Source organism: Chaetomium fimeti (genome assembly GCF_033439085.1).
Source record: "Chaetomium fimeti strain CBS 168.71 chromosome Unknown B0H64scaffold_3, whole genome shotgun sequence".
NCBI lineage: Eukaryota > Fungi > Ascomycota > Sordariomycetes > Sordariales > Chaetomiaceae > Chaetomium > Chaetomium fimeti.
The window spans coordinates 3809447-3827188 of NW_026944331.1; the positions used below are offsets into that span (position 1 = coordinate 3809447).

The window sequence follows — 17742 nt, forward strand, 5'->3', positions numbered from 1 at the left end:
TGGGCCAGTGCCCGCGACTTGGCATTCTCAGGCTCGAGTCAATGGAAGTCGAGTTCACCCAATTGAACTCGCGGGATAAATTTTGACCGGGTTCAACACCAGTGCCCCACTAAGCGCGGCTCAAGCTGCTTGGAAATTTTGGGACCCGCGCAGTGGAAGAAGCCGTAGAGCTCCACATCTATCAACGATCGAGAGAAAGTCACTTCGAACGACGGCGTAGCTCTTGGGAGAAGAGGCAACGGACGGGAGAAAGAAGAGGTCAACCGACCTGCATATGGTGCAATCAGGAACGATTCACGAGCCATAATCGACTTCAGCCGGGGCACATCAACCGTCGAGAAACCCCCCCTCCGATTTCGACAACACCCACCTTGAAACCGAACCCGAAGTCGAAGTCCAAGTCCACAAAATGGCCCGAGGCCGCCAATTCCTCGCGGCGCGGGTCCACGACACGGCCCAAGCCAACCTAGCCAGCCGAGTCGTCGAGGGCAAGCCCAACCCGGTGCCGATGTGGGTGAAGGCGGTGCGGCACATCCCGCCGGCCGAGGTGCTCACGCGGCCGTACCCGATCCAGCACACGGAGCCGAAAGACCGCGGGCGGGCGGCGCAGCGGCCACGCAACCTGTTCCGGCCGACCGCCATCGTGCACCCGGAGGACGAGCTGCGGCAGAACTTCTACCGCGACCACCCGTGGGAGCTGGCGCGGCCCAAGCTGGTGCTCGAGCTGGACGGGCAGGACGCGCGGCACCGGAACTGGGCCAGGGGGTTGCGGCAGCCGGGGATGGCGTTGAGTGGTGAGAGGTAGGACACTGCGGCCCCCGTTTCTTTTTTTTTTTTTTGGTGTGTCGAAACCGGGAAAGGGAGAAATACTGACGGCATCACAGCGTCGTGCAACGCCAGCTCTGGCTCATGGAGGTCCAGGGCGTGTCCAAGGCGCGGGCATACGATGTCGCGCGCAAGGAGTTCTACAAGCTGCGGCAACAGGAGGAGATTGAGCGGAGGATAGCAGTCGAGGAGGCGCGCATGTACGGCGCCTACTTTGGCAAGAACAACTTGCAGGTGGGCATGGATCTCGAGGACGCTGCATACGAAGTTTGGAAGAGTTGGGCCGCCATCGAAATCAGCAAGCTTGAGGCCGAGCGCACCGCCGCCTATGCCAACGTTGTTGATGTGGCGACGGAAGCAGCCGATGAGGAGGCAGAGGTTGTGTAAGAAAGCGGGATCCGAGGCCGGGGTTGGGTTCGAGAGCCGTCTGGGCCGGCAGGCTACTCGTGTACACTTGTATAAAAATATTTACGGTAAAATAGACGCCTGTACACACTTTCGCGGGGCCCAAGCGACGGTTTGAGATATCTTTTTGGTTGCCGGATCGTAACACTGGGGTATATATGCCCCTTGATTCAGAGCTTGTCCCGCCGAGCCCACGCCCTTAACGAGGTATGGAAGCTAATTATTTCTTCCGCACTTCAAACCCCATTCCACCGTAAGCGGCCTTTCCATGGCTCAAAATTCACCTGATATCCCTGTAAGATCATGACTACGCAGCCTGAGCGAGCCCTTGAACGCCATAGGTAGCCACCCCGCCGAGCCAAACTCAACCCAGCAAACTACTGCGGCACCCTGGCATGAACGTCTTCTTGTACTTCCTCTTGTACCTCTTCCTAGGCTGCCTCCCCCACGTCCTCCTGGACTTCCTCACATACCTCCTCTCGCGCTCCCTCCCGCACACCCTCCCAAATCTCCTCCTCCCCCGGCGGCGGCCGCAGCCCCAGCCGATCCAGCACCGACACCATCGGCGGCCAAGACACCTCGGGCTGCTAGCCCGGGGGCGCGAGGCGGGCGGCGACCTGGCCCACATAAACCGCACCAGGCGTGGCGCGGGCGAGCTCCTCGTGCTGGACGCAGAACATGTCGGCGACGCGGGACCACAGGAACAGGCGGCCCGTGAGGCTGAGCGAGCGGCTGCGGGCCCACGACTCCACGTACACCATCTTAAGGCGGTCGCGCGGCACGAGGCCGAAGACCTTGAGCAGGTGCGCCACCAGGCACACGATGAAGCCCGTCGCAGGCCCGTTGGTCAGCACCACGTGCGGGTACTTGAAGGCGTTGCCGTGCTGCAAGGCGGGGCGCGCGTCTGGTTCGCGGGTGAGCGCGTTGATGGCGTGGATGGCGGTGTTGAGGCAGGTGAAGGGCGCCGTCCAGAAGGGCTGGTGCACGCGCCGTGCCCGCGGGACCTGGAAGGCGTCGAGCGTGCCGGCCCGCCGGTCGGGGAAGCAGCGTTTGATCAGGCACTCTAGCTTGACCACGCGGTTGAGCGAGTCTTGGTCGCCCGTGGTGACGAGATAGCGCCGGTGGGCGTTAGCTTGCGGGGCGAACTTGCGCTTGATGGTCTCGAGCATTTCCGAGGTGTGGCCGCCCGAACCGAGGATGTAGAGGAAGTACACGGCCGGGAGGCCGGCCGTGTTGGGGGTGGACGGGTCCCGCCGGCTGATCCAGCGCCGGCCCGTCTCCGGGCGCGGTCGCTGGCGTCGGAGGGAGAAGTGTCGCCACTAGGGTTGTTAGTATTTATTGTAGAGTGTCAGACGACCTAACTTACGACAACGAAGGTGATCAAGACGACGACGACAGCGATCATCCAGGACCAGGGGAGAAAGAAGAAAGCGGCAATCGAAATTATGCCGATGGCGACGAGTCCCAGGTAAACGAAAATGGCAAAACGGTCAGGACCAAAATCCTCGATCATTTCGCGAACAATTCTCTCCATCTCGGCCTCGGGATTCGGAACTGAGTCTAGGTATTGTGGAGGTGAGCTTTCTTTTTTCATGTCAGTGTCGGTCGCCCTGCTCCCTGGATGGCCGCTTGACCTGGTCTTGTCGTCGGGTTTGTGATTGAAGGTTTGCAAACGGCTCCGTTCCTCGCCATCTGCATTGTTTTCCTGCCTGCACATGGCATTATCACCTGTGCTTGCAGGCGGGTCCATTGTGCTTTGATGTGTGATATGGACGACTAAGCGTGAATCATGTGAGTTGTAGGCGGCCTGTGCAGTCGGCTGCCTGTGTAGTGACCGAAACCTGCTCAGGCCGCGATGTGCTGCTCACCACAATGTCGAGGTTGAGCACTGTGTTAAGGGGTTGGCTTAAGGGTGGCCACCAGCACAGTAAAACCGTCCCCAGGCAGCAGCCAAATCCAGATAATCAGGGACTAGGCTGAGCGTAGTTCAAAGGTGTTGAAGGTAGTCACAGCAGGCGGTTCAACAAAAGGACCAGTCCAGAGCTCTGGGGTTAGGGACGTTTGTTGATTTTGAGATGGATGTTGCCAACTGTTGCCAACTAACTATTGTGGTTAACAAGAATATCACGGAACTTATAATGAGATGTCTCACCTTGTAATTTGGTTCAGAAAACCTTGTGATTCTGCCAGTGTCAACCAACAATGAAGCGCACTCTGTTGAATCTTGACAGAACGAATTACGGTTTGCGTTGCTTAACATCGGTTCTCAAATTAAAAGAGGAAGTTCAGTGGCCAATGTAAGTTTCTCAAAGGAACCAAAACCCTGTCAACATCAATTTGGCAGATCGTAACGAAAGTCGGAGCTGGACTTTTCCCTAATTGGGTGTTGTGTGTGGATGATGGGAGAAGAAGTCCCAAGGAGAGTTAGGTATGGTTGAGAGGTGAAGCCAGGTGGTAATTACAGACTACGAGTACTCCTGTATTGGTACGCTACGAATACCATACTTACAGTGCCTTGCATCCATGTGGCCTGTGCGTTCCCCCCTCGACCAGGTTGTTGAGCCCCTTGGAAAAGGCAACCAATAACAGCGATGGATGGTCGGTGACGCAGCAAGGGGTGTGACGCAGCGACCTCGAAAACACGACCGCCCGGCAGAATCTTGGCCGAGAAAGCGCCCGAACACAGCAGCAAGGCCGCGAGACTCGACAGTTGCGTGGCAGCGGCCTACAAATATCATTGTCGCGTGTCCCATTTCGTGGCTGGCCTGCAATGCTCGTTACCTTGGCAGCACCATCAAGATGTCGCGACTTTATCGCAGCCGCAACCGCTACTTGAGTTGCTTCTATTGTGGCCGCAAGAACTCGACCCGATACGACGGCAAGACGCGCCGCTTCGAATGTCCCTTTTGTGATGCCACCAACTATTTGGATGAGGTATTTCAGCTCCGCTTTGCATGGCGATGACCACCTACCTGGGTACCATTTTTCTAACTACCTAATAACAGAACGGCGACATCACCGATCCACCCGTCGCGACCGAGAAAGAAGCCACCCCGTTGCAGTACGCCGTTCCGCGCCCTTTCTCCCCGACCTCGAGCCCGACTAGGGAGGCCATATTCTGCCCAAAATGCCTCAAGAACCAGCACCTATTAAGCGCATCCCTCGCGCAATACCTGCCTGACCCCGACGATCCCGACTACGCCGAGCGTGAGAAGGGCCTCTACCGTTTCCGCAAGAACCAAGAGCGCCTCTACCCGCAGATATGCGAGGAGTGCGAACCCAGAGTGCGCCGGCGCCTCGAGCAGTCCGCCTACACGGCCAAGACGGATTTGTTGCGCCGCATGCTTGACCGCAGCGCCAGCGCGAGGGGCAGCGTTACAACACAGGGCTGGCTAGAGAAGTTCGATGCGGCGGGGAGGTGGCTGTGGATTTCCGGGCTTTTGCTGCAGCTGGTATGGCACGCGGTTGTGGTACACAGTTTGCTTTTGCAGTATTTCGTCTGGGCAGGGGTGGACGATAGTCTGTCGACTTTCCGACTGCTGAAGACATGCGGGCCGCTGGTGGGCAGCCTCCCGTCCGCGGGGCGGCTGCTGGGATGGAGCATTCTTACCACTATCTTGAGCATGTGGTGGAATCCGCGCTTTGTCCAGATATATAGGGGCTTCACCAGACACATCAGTGGAGTCTCGCAATGGTACATTTTCCAGGCCATGGCCGTCATCCTTCGCATTTGCTTGCAGAGGATAGACCTGACAACGCCCAACCCGCCGCTGCTAAACACACAAACAGCTGGGCACGCCGTGGCCGCATCACTGGCCTTCCTAGTAAGCTCCATCACCCATGGAATCCCTCGTAAACACTCGCTCACCAGCTCTAGCTATTCACCCTCGGCCCCCGCGCAATCCGAATCAATATGGCACCCCTCTTCGGCGCCTCTCCGAATCAACCCCTCCACGACCATCCGGAGTCGTCCCCGTCCCCCCAAAACACGCGCCTCGAGGAAACAAAATCCATAGCCGACCTCCTCGACGAGATCTCCCGCTCCCCGACCTCGCCCACACCACCCTCCCCAACCCTCGACCTCTCCCCCTCCATCCCCAAACGCCACGCCAACTTCCTCCCCATGGGCCACGCCCACACGCAAGCCGCCCAAACCCTAACCGCCAACCTCCAACAAATCGACGACCTCCACCTCCACCGCCCACACACCGCCTCCCGCGACCCCTTCGCAGCACCCTCCACACCACGACCACGAGTTCCCCCATCCACCGCCGAAGAAATGGACTGGTCCCCCACCCCCACCACCCCCTTCGCCCCCCCGTCCGCCCTCACGCCCGCCGCCCCCCCGTCCGCCCTCACCCCCTTCACACCAGCCGACCCGTCCTCCTCCACTTCTGCCTCATCCCGCCACCGCGCCTTCAACACGCGCGGCCAGCGCTCCTCCCAAGGCTTTGGCCAGGCGCCCGTCGAGCCCCGCGCAGGGCCCTTCTGGTACCGCGTCCCGCCCGCGCCAACGACCCCCGCCCAGCGCGTGTTCAACCCGCCGAACCAGCCGCGCTTGCGGGCTAGTCCGGTCGACTCGCTGCCGCCGCGCTCGCCGGAGTGGGGGGGGATGTCGCCTTTTGCGGGGGGGCGCGGTGGTAGCAATGGAGGTGGGGGTGGTGGTGGGATGGAGAATGGGGTTGGTGAGAGGATGGAGGAGTTGGGGGGAGGGCGTGGGCAGGTGGCGTTTGCGGAGCCGAGCTTTTTTGCGGAGGATGTGGTCGGTCGGGCTGTTGCTGTGAATGGGCAGGATGAGGATAGGCGGAATGATCCGAGGAATGAGTTGTCGGGGTTGTTTGGGGAGGGGTTTAAGCTGAGCGAGGAGGAGGTTAGGCGGAGGGAGGGGTGGTGGAAACGGTTGATTGGGAACGGGGAGGATGGGAAGAGTGGCCAAAAGCGGGATTGATTGATTTGTGGGTTGCTGGTTGCTGATGGGGTTCTTTCTTTCTGCATGGCAGGTGTGCTTTGGTTTGTTCGGTTGTTGGGTATGGCGGCTTGTTGGATGGGTATGGATTTTATTTGGCAGGGCCGGCCGTTTGGATGCATTGCATGGATAGGGCGGTGATTGTTGGGTTCGTCAAGGTACTCGCATACATAATCATAGATATCTGATCACCACTGATATATCCCACTCCTCGGGGCTGAATAGATAGCGAAGGAAATGTGAATAAGCATTCCCGTCTCCTCTTGTGCCTCACCCACTTCCTATCTCGTCATTGCCAATTCCCATACCCAACCGTTTAAATTTCATCTTCCTCCTCTCTCGAACCCCGACGATATTTCATACCCAACCGGCGGCGGGTAGCTGCTGCCCATGCCCCCGACCTCGAAATGTAACCAATGCAAAACCACAAGCTTCCCATCCCCCCAAGCCCCAACCTTTCAAGGCCCAACCGTTCCCACCCCCAACCCAAGCCCGCACCCCCAAAAACAACAAGAAAACAGAAAAAGAATACGACAACCCCAAAATCACCGCCGATCCCTCACCATCCCAAACCGATCCAACCCCAACCCCCCTCCCCCCTCCCCCCCAAACCCCTCAAAAACGCTCCTCCTCCCCTCCGCCAACCCCCTCACAAAATCAAAATCATCCAGCGTCGGCCACGTCCTTCCCACCCCCCTCACTTTATCCCCCCTGCCCCCCCTCGCCAGCACCCCCGCCAGACGGTTCACCACGGCCTGGTTGAGATAGGCGACCGTCTCGTCGAAGGAGAACACCTCGGAGATGGGCAGCAGGTGGGAGGAGAGGAAGGACAGGCTGTGGTGCGGGCGGGTGGTGTAGGACCGGGCGGTTTCGCAGCGGGGGCAGGTTTCTGTGGTGGGGGTGGGGGGGGTTGAGGTGGATGGGAGGGGGGGGTGGCAGAGGGGGCAGTGGAGGGTGAAGTTGTGGTGGATTTGGTCGCGGAGGGGGAGGGGGGTGGGGGTTGGGGTGGTGGGTTTGGTGGGGGAGGGTTTAATGGGGGAGGATTTGGTGGGGGGAAGGGGGGGTTGAGGTTGCGGTTGGTTCTTCGGGGTTTGGTTCTGGATTTGGTCTTGGTTTTGGTTCTGACGGGGTTGTGGTTGAGGTCGGGTGGGAGAGCGGGTTGGACTCTTCAGAGATGGATAGAGCGGTTGCTTAGGGGTGAGCTTTGGAACCCGGACGGATCGAATCGGGGTCTGGGGTTGTGGTGATAATTGTGGTTGTGGTTCCAGTTCTGGTTCCGGTTCCGATTCTGCTTCCGGTGCTGGTTGTCGTTTTGGTCGTCGTTGAGTAGGCTGGATTTCATCTTTTTGCCGCCTGGGATAAGTCTGTTCGTAGACGGATGGAGTGACCAATGTCTCTTCACCCTCACTTTCCAAATCAGAGGGAATCTCGTGTAGCCAAGAAGAGACAAGTCGAGACTTGGTGTTGTGTGTATTGAAATTGCGTGCCATGGTTTTCATTCGAGGCGGCACCAGGGATAAGTTGAGTGACAAGAAAGATGTAGTGAAATAAGGGTATCGTATCTCAGCACGTTGGCCGAACCCTGGACGTTCTCAAAATGCAAACGGCCAACTGCTGAGGCGGCTGAATTCCACCAGCCAATGTTTGCTTAATTTCCTAATCTGGTAGTTGCCCCAGGAACATGCGGGCCAATCAGGGGGATATCCGCACACACATCACGGCCGACTCTGTACCGAGTACATCTGTACGTACGGCCTCATAACCCATCATTCATTACAGATCACTTGACCTTGCTCATTATCGTCTCAGGCCCCCTGACCACATCCATCTGCGCCGCCCTCGCCTTGACCGCATTCAGCATACTCCGCTCAAAGTCGTCTCTCGACCGCAGCACCGCCTCGACCCAGCTGATCTGCAAGTCCCAGTACGCCGCCTTGAACGCTTCAAACGTATCCGGGACGCGCTCCTTCTCCACCGACAGCAGCTGCAAGAACGGCTCGGTGACACGCCACGTCTCCTTGATGGAGTTGCCCACCGCCGGGTTCGGCAGGCTGTTGAAGAAGTCAAACGCGGTCTTGAGGTCGTCAAAGATCTTGTCCTGATACTGGTCCGACCGGCGGAACTTGGCGCCCTTGTTGCGCACCGACATCAGGTACCGGATCAGCAGCTCGTCGGCAAAGATCTCGATGAAGATGTCGACGAGCGAGTGATGTAGCACCTGGCGGTAGTCGCCGACATATTCCTCAAACGTAGCCACCATGCGCGCCATGGCGGTGCTCGTGTACCACCGTGACGTGAAAAAGTCGGGCATGACCGTCTTGAAGTCGACTGAGAACACGAGCTGTGCAAACCGGGTGATACACCAGGTGCTGAGGTCGAGGTAGCCGTCACGCAGGATTGCCACTTCGGCTTCGGCGCGGTCCATGTATTGCGGCGACACGAGAGCGCCGAACTTCTTCTTGAAGTCGGACAGGTATGCCAAGCGGCCCTCGTCCTCGTTGTCGTCGATGCATGCGATTTGGTCGTTGGCTGTCGCCACGAGCCAATCCTGCAACGGCTGAAACCCTTCCAGGTCGCCCGCCTTGTCGGTCTCGTAGCGCGACGCCTCCTCTTCGAGCATCTTTTGCCACGACTGCTGGCGCTGCCGCAACCGCTGGAACATGGCGTCGACCACGCCCTCGGCGACATCGGCCCGTTTCGAGTTGGCAGCCGCATCGATCTGCCCACGCAACATGCGCCAAAGGTCTACCAGGTTCTTGTTTCGGAAGTAGCCATACTCGTCCTGGTCCAGGTTGCCGCCTTCGACGTTGCGGTCGGCAAAGTCCTTGGTCTCCTGTGTCCAGATACGGCCGATCCACTCGTCCAGGAACTTGATGATGAGCGCGCGGAAATCGCGCACAAGTTCGGTCTCGCGGTTGTCGATGACGTGTGGAGTGAGCTCCTCCTGCTTGAAGCCCAGCTTGTTCATTTTCCGGTAGTATTTCTCGGGCCAGCCGACGATTTCCAGCGCATGCGCCGAGCTGGCTTGCGGGTCGTCGATAACCTTGATGAGAAAGTCATGCATCATGCCGTGGTATATGTTTGTCCACGCCCTAAACATCTTCCATTTCTTCGGCATCAACTGCACCATGCCTAGCCTGACCGTGTTGAGGTCGTTGAAGTACCACCGCAGGCTCTTCTCCAACGCCTCAGGGTCATCCATGAACTCCTCCCTGCTCTGCTCAAATTGCCCCTCGCCAATCTTCCTGATGCATTCGAGGAACTTGTCCTTGTAGCCGCGTACCGTCTTGGCGCCGTCCGTGATGCTCTGGAACCGCGTCGCCATCTCCTTGTGGTCCTTGAGTGCTTCTTGTAGCGCGAGCACCCTCTGGTCGCTCTTCTCCTCCGCCTCTATTATCAGTGCGAACCGCACTACCAGGCTTGTGTTGTCCGCAATCACGAGGTTGACCAAGCTCCTCGCGATCAGGCTGATGTGCTCGTCGAACCACTCGATCGCTTGGTCCAGGCGCTCAAAGTAATCTTCCAGTGTCGACTGCAGGCCCGGATCGTCGGCGCGTTGTATTTGCTCAATTGCGTCGTCTCGGATGTTCCGCAGCTGGGTCAGCTCGTAGTGCACCGCCAGTAGATTTGGCATGTTCTCGGCGTCCTCGTCGTCCTGGCGCAGCATCTCCTGGATGCCGCTGAGGCGCTCATTGAAGGTCTCGAGGTTTCGGCGCATGGTCTCGACGGCGCCGAAGTTGCGGTGCGCCTGCGACACGAGGTTGATGGTCGCGAAGTCGGTAATCATGTTCTGCGACTCGGAGCATATCTTGTCGATCTTGATCATCTCATCCTTGATCTGCTGCACCGTCTTCTGGCCGTCGGTCAGGCCATTCATGCCAGCCTGGGTGGTCTCGAGCTGCTCACGCAGGCCGCCGCGCAGCTGGGAGTCGACGGCGGCCTTCTTGCGGGCAAACTCGGCTTTGAGCCCCGCGATCTTGTCGAGGTCGTCCGGGTGCCGGAGCAGCTCCGACAGCTTGACCGGCGGCACGTCCATGGTGGGTTGCTGCCGTTATGTGTCAGACCATCTCGTGGCGGGGGTGGCGCGTCCTCCGAAGGAAACGATAAGAGCTGTCGTGCTCGGGCGGGGGTTTGGTGTTGAGTGTCGCAAGCGCATCCCCTGGCGTATGCCCCTGCGATCGAAGTCTTGGGATGCTGATGCGGCGTGGGCTGTGGTCTGTGCGCAATCATCAAACCAGCCCCACATTGTCTTGGGCAAGGAAGCATGAAGAGCGAACAAACGAGAGGAGCAGGTCGGCAGATAGCATGAGATTGAGCAAGCTTATTGGCATTGCCGGATATCTGCTTGATAGTTATTTAGGTTTATAAGGGATTGCTCAGACTATGCTGCGCGTTCTCATTAAACCCAACAGGAAGCTGTGGGAAGGTCACCTCGAAGTCAAATTCCTCGACTAGTTCCATGGTCGTTTAGAAGATAGCAAGCTCGCAATCGTTCGAGCTCGTAGCTAGACTTGGGTAAGTCACCTAGTGTCTCGCCATTTCAAGTCACCGTCAGGCCCGCAGGGAAAGCATCCAGCCCAACACAAATAGCAACCCAAGGAAACGAATCTTTTTGATGTCTACTATAGCCCCGTATCATGTACAGACACATCCCTTCCTCTGTAGAGCTATCCCGTCCCCCTTGTTCATCAACCTCTCCAACGCCGAGCGCACTGCTCCGTTCATCACCTCCCAACCTGAACACCGCGCATGGCGAGTTTACTTGGCCGGGTGGTAAGTCTGCCAGACTGTATTCCAAGCAACGTCAGCATATATTCTCCCTCAACATCACCTCCCAACCTCAAATAATCCTCCCTCCACCTCCCCCTTCAAACCCTCCCCCATCCCAACACCCCTCCTCGGGAAACCAACCCGTCCCCAACAATCCCTCCCAAACCCCCAACCCCAACCACACACACAACAAAAAGCAGTACTCACCGCAAATACCAAAAGGCATCCCGAACCCCGTAGCCATGAACGTCCAGTACGCGATCCCGAAGCCCTTCTTGCGCGGGTTGAACGGAATGTTGGACAGCGGGCCCTCGGGGTAGTGGTAGGGGGACGAGAGGCGGGCGCGCGTGGTCGAGAAGGCGGCGCGGCGGGCCGCGGCGGCCGCGGTGGTGGTGGTGCGGAGGGTCGCGCGGGTGAGCATCTTTTTTATGGGAAGGAGGGGGGTGTTAGTTGGTGGGTTGGTTTTGGGTTGGTTTGGTTTGGCGGGGTGGTGGGGAGGGTTCAATTGGGGGGGGTTGGTGGTTTGAGATTGGGGGGTGCTTGGTGGTGGTGGTTTACCTTGAATGAGTGAGTGGAGATTGTTGTGTGCTGGTTGGCGACGGCGGGGAGTGGTGGTGAGGTGAATTCGAGCTTGGAATTCGGCTGTGACGCTCGACTGGAGCATTGACGTTTGGATTGGAGCTCGGCTGCCCGAGGTGGTGTGACTTTTTGCGCTTCCGCGGCATTGGGCTGCCGGATTGACAGGGGTGGCTTTATGTAAGCGACGCAGGGATGGCATCTCCCGGGTTAGGGTTGAACTCGACAAGCACGACAAGCTCACACGGCTCACAACAGAGTCTCTGGTTCGAATTAGTTGGAGGGAGATGCTCTCCAAGCAACTTGTATGCTTCGAGTTTGTGGTTTGTGGTTATTTGTGCAAATCAATATTCCGTTACCGACAAGCATCAGAAAACAATATGTGAATTACAAGTCTATTCAGCCAAGACGCAAGACATGGTATCTTCCAAGCTCAACCCTCTAGGCCATATCTATTTCAAAGTCACCAGCTCCTCCGCGCTCGTCGGGTGGATGGCCACGCAGCTGTCAAAGTCGGCCTTGGTGGCACCCATCTTGACGGCAACACCAAAGCCCTGGAGCATCTCCCCGCTGCCAAGCCCCAGAATGTGTAGACCGACAACCCTCTCCTCGGGGCCCGCGCAAATCAGCTTGTAGGCGGTAGGACCCTTCTGATCGGGCTCCATCATGGCGTAGTACATGGCGGTAAAGTTCGTCTTGTAGATCTTGAGGTTCTCTCGCCCGTACTTCTCAACCGCCTCCGGCTCTGTCAACCCGATGGACCCAACCTCGGGGTGAGCGAACACGACTGATGGGATGTTTCCGTAGTCGAGTCTTAATGTGCTGAACTGCTCCGGCCCAAACAACCGCGCAGCAAGCCTGCGGCCCGCGGCAATAGCCACCGGTGTGAGCTCGACCCGGCCCGTCACGTCGCCAAGCGCATAGATGTCCTCGACGTTGGTGTTTTGGTAGTCGTCCGCGACAATGTAGCCCTTCTCGTTGAGCTGCACACCAGCCGACTCCAATCCAAGGTCTGCTGTGGCGGGCGTGCGCCCGACAGCCCAGATGAGGTGGTCCACTCCCGAAACAACCCCTTCGCTGCTCCCCTCCTTGTAATGGATCGTAAGCTTCCCGGCCTCGTCCTTCTCCACCTTGGTGGCCGCGCTCTGCTTGTGCAGCTTCACGCCGAGCCTCTCATACTCCTTGGTAACGCCCTCCTGAATTATGGGGTCGAAGTGCCTTAGGAAGGTATCGTGCCGGATGAACAGGTGTGTCTCGACGCCAAGGGCATTGAACATGCCCGCGAACTCGACCGCAATGTAACCGGCTCCGACGAGCGCTACCTTCTTCGGGAGCGTCTCGATATCGAAGAAGCCGTCGCTGTTAGTGCCGAGCTCGGACCCGGGGATCTGCGGCGGGACCGTCGGGTTGCCGCCGACCGCAATGAGGATTTTCTTGGCGTTGACCACCGTCTTGGTGCCGTCGTCGAGCGTCACCTCGACCTGGTTGCGGGAAAGGATCTTCGCCCAGCCGTGCACGTACTCGACCTTGTCGTTGGCGAGATTGCGCTCGTAGATGCCGTTCAGTCGGAGAATGTAGGCGTCGCGCTTCTTCTTGAAGGTGCTCCAGTCGAACGGGGCGGTTTCTTGGATGTTGAATCCGTACGACTTGGATTGGTGGATCGTCTCGGCGATGGCGGCGGCGTTGAAGGTTACTTTCTTCGGGACGCAACTAGGGGCTGTCAGTGGCTTGTTCTACGGTTAGATACGAGAGGAACTTTACTGACCCGACGTTGACACATGTGCCTCCTAGCCGCTTGCCCTCAATAACCATCGCCTTGGTCCCAAACTTAGCGCTGGCCGCGCGCGCGGCACCGAGACCACCGCTCCCGCCTCCTATCACGAGGAAGTCGGTCTCCTTGGAAATGGGCGCCATGGCGAGGGATGTTTGGGAAAAGTGGCGGGATAGTGTGGTGATTCGGCTTGCGGCGGGTATGGACGAGAGCAAGGGACGTCTCGCTAAAAGTGAAAGTGGTTGCATGGAAGTGAGTGGTGTCTCTGCGGCGAGGCAGAGGGGTATCGCGGGGTGGAGGGGTTATGTACAAAGTGAGTGGGCAAGTGGGCAAACGTGACAAATCCGTCATGCAGGGAACACCGTCCTCGGGATTGCGCAACTGCAGGGTGGGCTTCTATGATCCGAGGTAGGCAATCCAGAATTCCAAATCTGACTACCACATCGGATGAATCAGCACGGTGCAGATTAGAAAAGATGGATTACTCAGTAACTTAGCGACGAGATCAAAGACCAGCCGACAGCGCAAAGAGATGCCGGGACTTGGGAAAAACTAGCCCCACCTCTCCGGCAGAAACGATGGCTTTTTGCAGGGGTCTCGAGCTTGTGACGAATGCCCCACCATTGATGCTCTTCTCTTTCAACTTTCAATTCAAGACAACTATATTAAACAATTTGTTGTTTACTTTTCAACTAATCCATATTATCAGCGAGTCTTTATTGGCATTTAGCGTTGGCGAGGAATCGGCTTTTTACTGTATTTTACCCTAATTTTGCTTCCAATAGATAAGGTACTGCCACCTGAGATCACCCCGCTCTCATACATAAATAAATATCCGATTGCTTTTGCTTTTCCTACTATCATTGCTCACCGTATCCTTTAGCTTCACTCCAGCTTCACCTCACCCTCTGCGACAGTACCGCCATCACCAGTACCTATGCCACCATGACGACCAAACCCCTTCTTGGTGAAACGGGCCTCACCCTCAAGGCACTCTGCGCATCGTGCGGTCTCCCAAAATCCGGCACCAAGCCCGTCCTCGTCCAGCGTCTCCGCCATGCCGCGAGACATTTCCAGCCCGTCCCCTCTTCAGCTCGCATCCTCAGCATCGACATGGGCCTCAAGAACTTCGCCTTCTCCCTCATCAGTCCAGCACCCCCATCGAAGAAAAAAACCCTCTCCCCGAACGACACCCAGCTAGACTCCCCAATCCGCCTCCACGCCTGGCACCGCCTAGACCTCACCCTCCCCACCAACACCACCACCACCACCCCCCAAACCACCAAAAAGAAAAAGAAGACCACCAAACCAACCACCACCCCCTCAGAACCCCCCCCACCCAACCCAGCCCCGTTAGACCCAAACGCCGACCCCGACGCAGAAGCCTTCTCCCCTTCCACCCTCGCCGCGCTGACGGCAGACCTCGTCAAGACGCGGCTGCTCCCGCTGCGGCCGACCCACGTGCTGATCGAGCGGCAGCGGTTCCGCACGGGGGGCGCGGCGCCCATCTTCGAGTGGACGCTGCGCGTCAACTCGCTCGAGGCCATGCTGCACGCCGCGTTCGCCGCGCTGCGCGGGACGGCTGGTGGTGGTGGTGGTGGTGTGGAGTGGGAGTGGGATGTCACGTCGGTGCTGCCGAAGACGGTGGCGGAGTTTTTGATCCCGGTTGGGGAGGGTGCTGGTGCTGGTGCTGGTGTTGGTGGGGGGAAGGGTGATGGGGAGGAGGTAAAGGGGAAGGGGAAGGGGAAGGCTACGGCGGGGAAGGCGTATCGGACGTTGAAGAGGGGGAAGGTGGATATTATGGGTGGGCTTCTGGAGGGAGGGGGGATGGTGGTTGCGGAAAAGGGGCAGGCGAAGGAGATGGTGAGCTTGTTTATGGATGGGGTGGAAAGGAGGGGGGGTGGGAAGGGGAAGGGTGGGAGGAAAAAGAAGGCCACTGAAACTGAAGCGGTTGAGAGGACCGAGGTGGCGGAGGTGGTGACCAAGATGGATGACTTGTCGGATGCCGTATTGCAGGGCATGGTGTGGCTCCAGTGGCGGAGGAACTTAGAGGCGTTGATCAAGGAGCGGCCGGAGTTGCTTGAAGAGGAGAAGGTATAGCACACCAGAAACAGGGGCATATGTGATTATTACCAAATAGGGGGCGATATATCCTAGCGTTATAAGCCGTCCTCGTTTGGCGTTCAGGGCTCATTGTTCGCCCCCTAATCGCTGTAATAATAATCATCATACATCCCCTCCTGCCGCTGCGTACTCACCCACTCCTCGCTGGCCAGTCCCCGCATCATCCTCTTCTTTAGCCCTGCCGCATCTTTATGCCAGTCACACGCATAATCGCACTCTGGTACTTTCTCCTCCCCAAAATACTTGCAAATCGCGGCATGCCGACAACCACTCGTATCCTCGCAGTAGGCAACCAGCCGGTTCAGGCTCTGCATCCGCGCCTGCTTGTTCTTGTCATTTCCCGGCGGCCCGTCCTTCATCACCATATTACACACCCGATCCCTATCCTCGCGGGCATAGTACAAGAAGCAGTAACTCGCGTTCCCGTCACGCCCGGCCCGGCCAGCCTCCTGGTAGTAGCCCTCGAAGCTCTTGGGCAGGCGCCAGTGCACGACAAACCGCACGTTCTCCTTATCAATGCCCATGCCGAACGCCGTAGTAGCCACGATGATGTCGTACCCGGGCTCGTTGGCGATCCACCGCGCGAGCGTCTCCTCCTTGACCCCCTTGGGCAGCTTCGCGTGGAAGGGGCGCGCGCCGATCTCCTCGCAGCGGAGGGCTGCCGCGAGGGACTCGCACTCGTCGCGCGAGATGGTGTAGATGATGCCCGGGACACTGTCGACCCGCTCGCTCGCGGCTTCTAGCTCGGGTTTGCGGTCGGCGGCAGCCCGTCGCGAGTATACCCCCTTGAGCCAGGTGACGAAGTCGTCGTAGCGGTCGTTGGCCTCGTCGCTTGTGAAACGGACTTCGAGGTGGAGGTTCGGCCGGTGGGCGGTCATGGTGAAGTTCCGCAACCTCTCGGGCACTTTATCCATCCCCAGGGTGGACAGGATGTCTCGTCGGACTTGCTCGTTGGCGGTGGCGGTGAGACACATAATGGGGACGTCCGGAAAGGTCTCGCGGAACCATGAGAGGCGTTTGAAGTCCTTGCGAAAGTCATGACCCCATTCTGAAATACAGTGGGCCTCATCGACGGCGATGCGGGCGAGCTCTTTCTGCTCATAGACGAATTTGAGCCGCTCGCGGAAGCGGTCGAAGGAGCAGAGCTCGGGGGTCACGTAAAGGAGTCGGGTGCGCGGGTGGCCCGTAGCCAGATCCTGGTAGATCCGGTCCCGCTCAGAGAGAGCGATATTGCTGTTTAGTGTACGGGCATCAACGTTGGCCGCACGGAGAGCCTCGACTTGGTTCATCTGAGGCTGGTTAGATAACAGCGTTTACTAGGGTGGCCGGTTGTAACCTACCATGAGACTCAAAAGCGGAGAGATAACGATTGTGACTAGACTTTGTAAATTTCTTTTCTCGGGTGAAGACCATGGGAGGGAGCCATACTCCCCGGGTCTATCACGGCAGGCAGCTGAAAGCATAAACTCTTGCCAAACGATGTGGCTGCCTGGACGAAGACATCTTTCCCATCGAGGGCAGCGAGAATGATCTCACGCTGGTGCGGTCTAATCATGCATTAGATATGATTTATTCTCAATCTTGAAAAACAACCATGACCGCATACCTGAACGTCGTTTTATTGAACTGCCGCCGGAGGGTGAAGTCGATGTCCTGCAGCGAGTCGCTCCTGGCGAGAGGCATGGTACCCAATCCTTGTGATTTCGTCGAGAGGCCATGTATAGCATAGTGGTCTTTTCACTTTTTGTTGCCGCGCACCCGTTCTTGCATTTTGCGAGTTCGATTCTGGGAGGTGTAGATTTCTGAGTTGGTTCCCGGTCTTGGTACGAAGTAGTCCGGTGAGAAAGAGTGGGAGGTCCAGACTGCCGGCGAAACGAAAATCTAAATTGTTTGATCGTTCTGCCACCTCGCTATCATCGGCTAATTTTTATCACCCGGCGTCGACTCAATACCACCAATGTTAGACAACTCGAAGGCTGTTGTTGTTGTTGACATGATCATCCCGCGATTTGGGCATTGCAAAGCAGGAATCGGCTGAGGGTTAGGGTATGAATAAGGACCGACTCGTTGCGACTCCGTACTCCATCACTCCCGTCTGATCTCTGATCGGGTCTTTCCTGTTCCTGTGACACCATTGAGAACTCGAGACGGAAGCCGAACTGTTCGGAGAGAATCGCCTCCCCCTGGGCCTGGAACCCCTGCCAAGAAACGCCCAACTATTTGTGTTCCATTTTCCACAACTCAACTACCAACGGCAAACTCCGGTCGAGAGGGTGTGATAATCTTCAAGAGCACGAGATTGTCA

General features: G+C 57.8%; 8 protein-coding genes across 8 annotated transcripts; 3 read left to right on the forward strand and 5 right to left on the reverse strand.

Moving 5' to 3' along the window:
- Positions 1 to 77: 77 nt before the first annotated feature.
- On the forward strand, positions 78 to 1357 carry B0H64DRAFT_393217 (37S ribosomal protein S25, mitochondrial). Its single transcript, XM_062803621.1, has 2 exons — positions 78 to 801; positions 885 to 1357. Exons 1-2 carry the CDS (start codon positions 410 to 412, stop codon positions 1210 to 1212), a joined length of 720 nt encoding a protein of 239 aa, XP_062661359.1. The 5' UTR covers positions 78 to 409; the 3' UTR covers positions 1213 to 1357.
- Positions 1358 to 1817: 460 nt separating this feature from the next.
- Positions 1818 to 2764, reverse strand: B0H64DRAFT_441272 (glycosyltransferase family 1 protein; the record flags this gene model as incomplete). The annotated part of the gene is made up of 2 exons (XM_062806555.1): positions 1818 to 2549; positions 2597 to 2764. 2 exons carry the CDS (start codon positions 2762 to 2764, stop codon positions 1818 to 1820), a joined length of 900 nt encoding a protein of 299 aa, XP_062661360.1.
- Positions 2765 to 3827: 1063 nt separating this feature from the next.
- On the forward strand, positions 3828 to 6497 carry B0H64DRAFT_339852 (Ima1 N-terminal domain-containing protein). The gene is made up of 3 exons (XM_062801215.1): positions 3828 to 4164; positions 4236 to 5054; positions 5108 to 6497. Exons 1-3 carry the CDS (start codon positions 4030 to 4032, stop codon positions 6176 to 6178), a joined length of 2025 nt encoding a protein of 674 aa, XP_062661361.1. The 5' UTR covers positions 3828 to 4029; the 3' UTR covers positions 6179 to 6497.
- Positions 6498 to 7716: 1219 nt separating this feature from the next.
- Positions 7717 to 10372, reverse strand: B0H64DRAFT_393223 (exocyst complex component Sec6-domain-containing protein). Its single transcript, XM_062803622.1, has one exon. It carries the CDS (start codon positions 10230 to 10232, stop codon positions 7977 to 7979), a length of 2256 nt encoding a protein of 751 aa, XP_062661362.1. The 5' UTR covers positions 10233 to 10372; the 3' UTR covers positions 7717 to 7976.
- A 582-nt stretch (positions 10373 to 10954) lies between these two features.
- B0H64DRAFT_441275 (uncharacterized protein) lies at positions 10955 to 11387 on the reverse strand (the record flags this gene model as incomplete). Its single annotated transcript, XM_062806556.1, has 2 exons — positions 10955 to 10983; positions 11174 to 11387. The coding sequence occupies 2 exons, from the start codon at positions 11385 to 11387 to the stop codon at positions 10955 to 10957; spliced, it is 243 nt and encodes an 80-aa protein (XP_062661363.1).
- Positions 11388 to 11869: 482 nt separating this feature from the next.
- On the reverse strand, positions 11870 to 13726 carry B0H64DRAFT_132748 (uncharacterized protein). The gene is made up of 2 exons (XM_062798151.1): positions 13308 to 13726; positions 11870 to 13252 (listed from the first exon to the last, which is right to left on the reverse strand). The coding sequence occupies exons 1-2, from the start codon at positions 13559 to 13561 to the stop codon at positions 11995 to 11997; spliced, it is 1512 nt and encodes a 503-aa protein (XP_062661364.1). The 5' UTR covers positions 13562 to 13726; the 3' UTR covers positions 11870 to 11994.
- Positions 13727 to 14170: 444 nt separating this feature from the next.
- B0H64DRAFT_132746 (mitochondrial resolvase Ydc2) lies at positions 14171 to 15465 on the forward strand. The gene has a single exon (XM_062798150.1). The coding sequence runs from the start codon at positions 14259 to 14261 to the stop codon at positions 15411 to 15413; it is 1155 nt and encodes a 384-aa protein (XP_062661365.1). The 5' UTR covers positions 14171 to 14258; the 3' UTR covers positions 15414 to 15465.
- Positions 15466 to 17455, reverse strand: B0H64DRAFT_132745 (P-loop containing nucleoside triphosphate hydrolase protein). Its single transcript, XM_062798149.1, has 4 exons — positions 17044 to 17455; positions 16866 to 16984; positions 16778 to 16812; positions 15466 to 16726 (listed from the first exon to the last, which is right to left on the reverse strand). The coding sequence occupies exons 1-4, from the start codon at positions 17118 to 17120 to the stop codon at positions 15518 to 15520; spliced, it is 1440 nt and encodes a 479-aa protein (XP_062661366.1). The 5' UTR covers positions 17121 to 17455; the 3' UTR covers positions 15466 to 15517.
- Between the last annotated feature and the right edge of the window lie 287 nt (positions 17456 to 17742).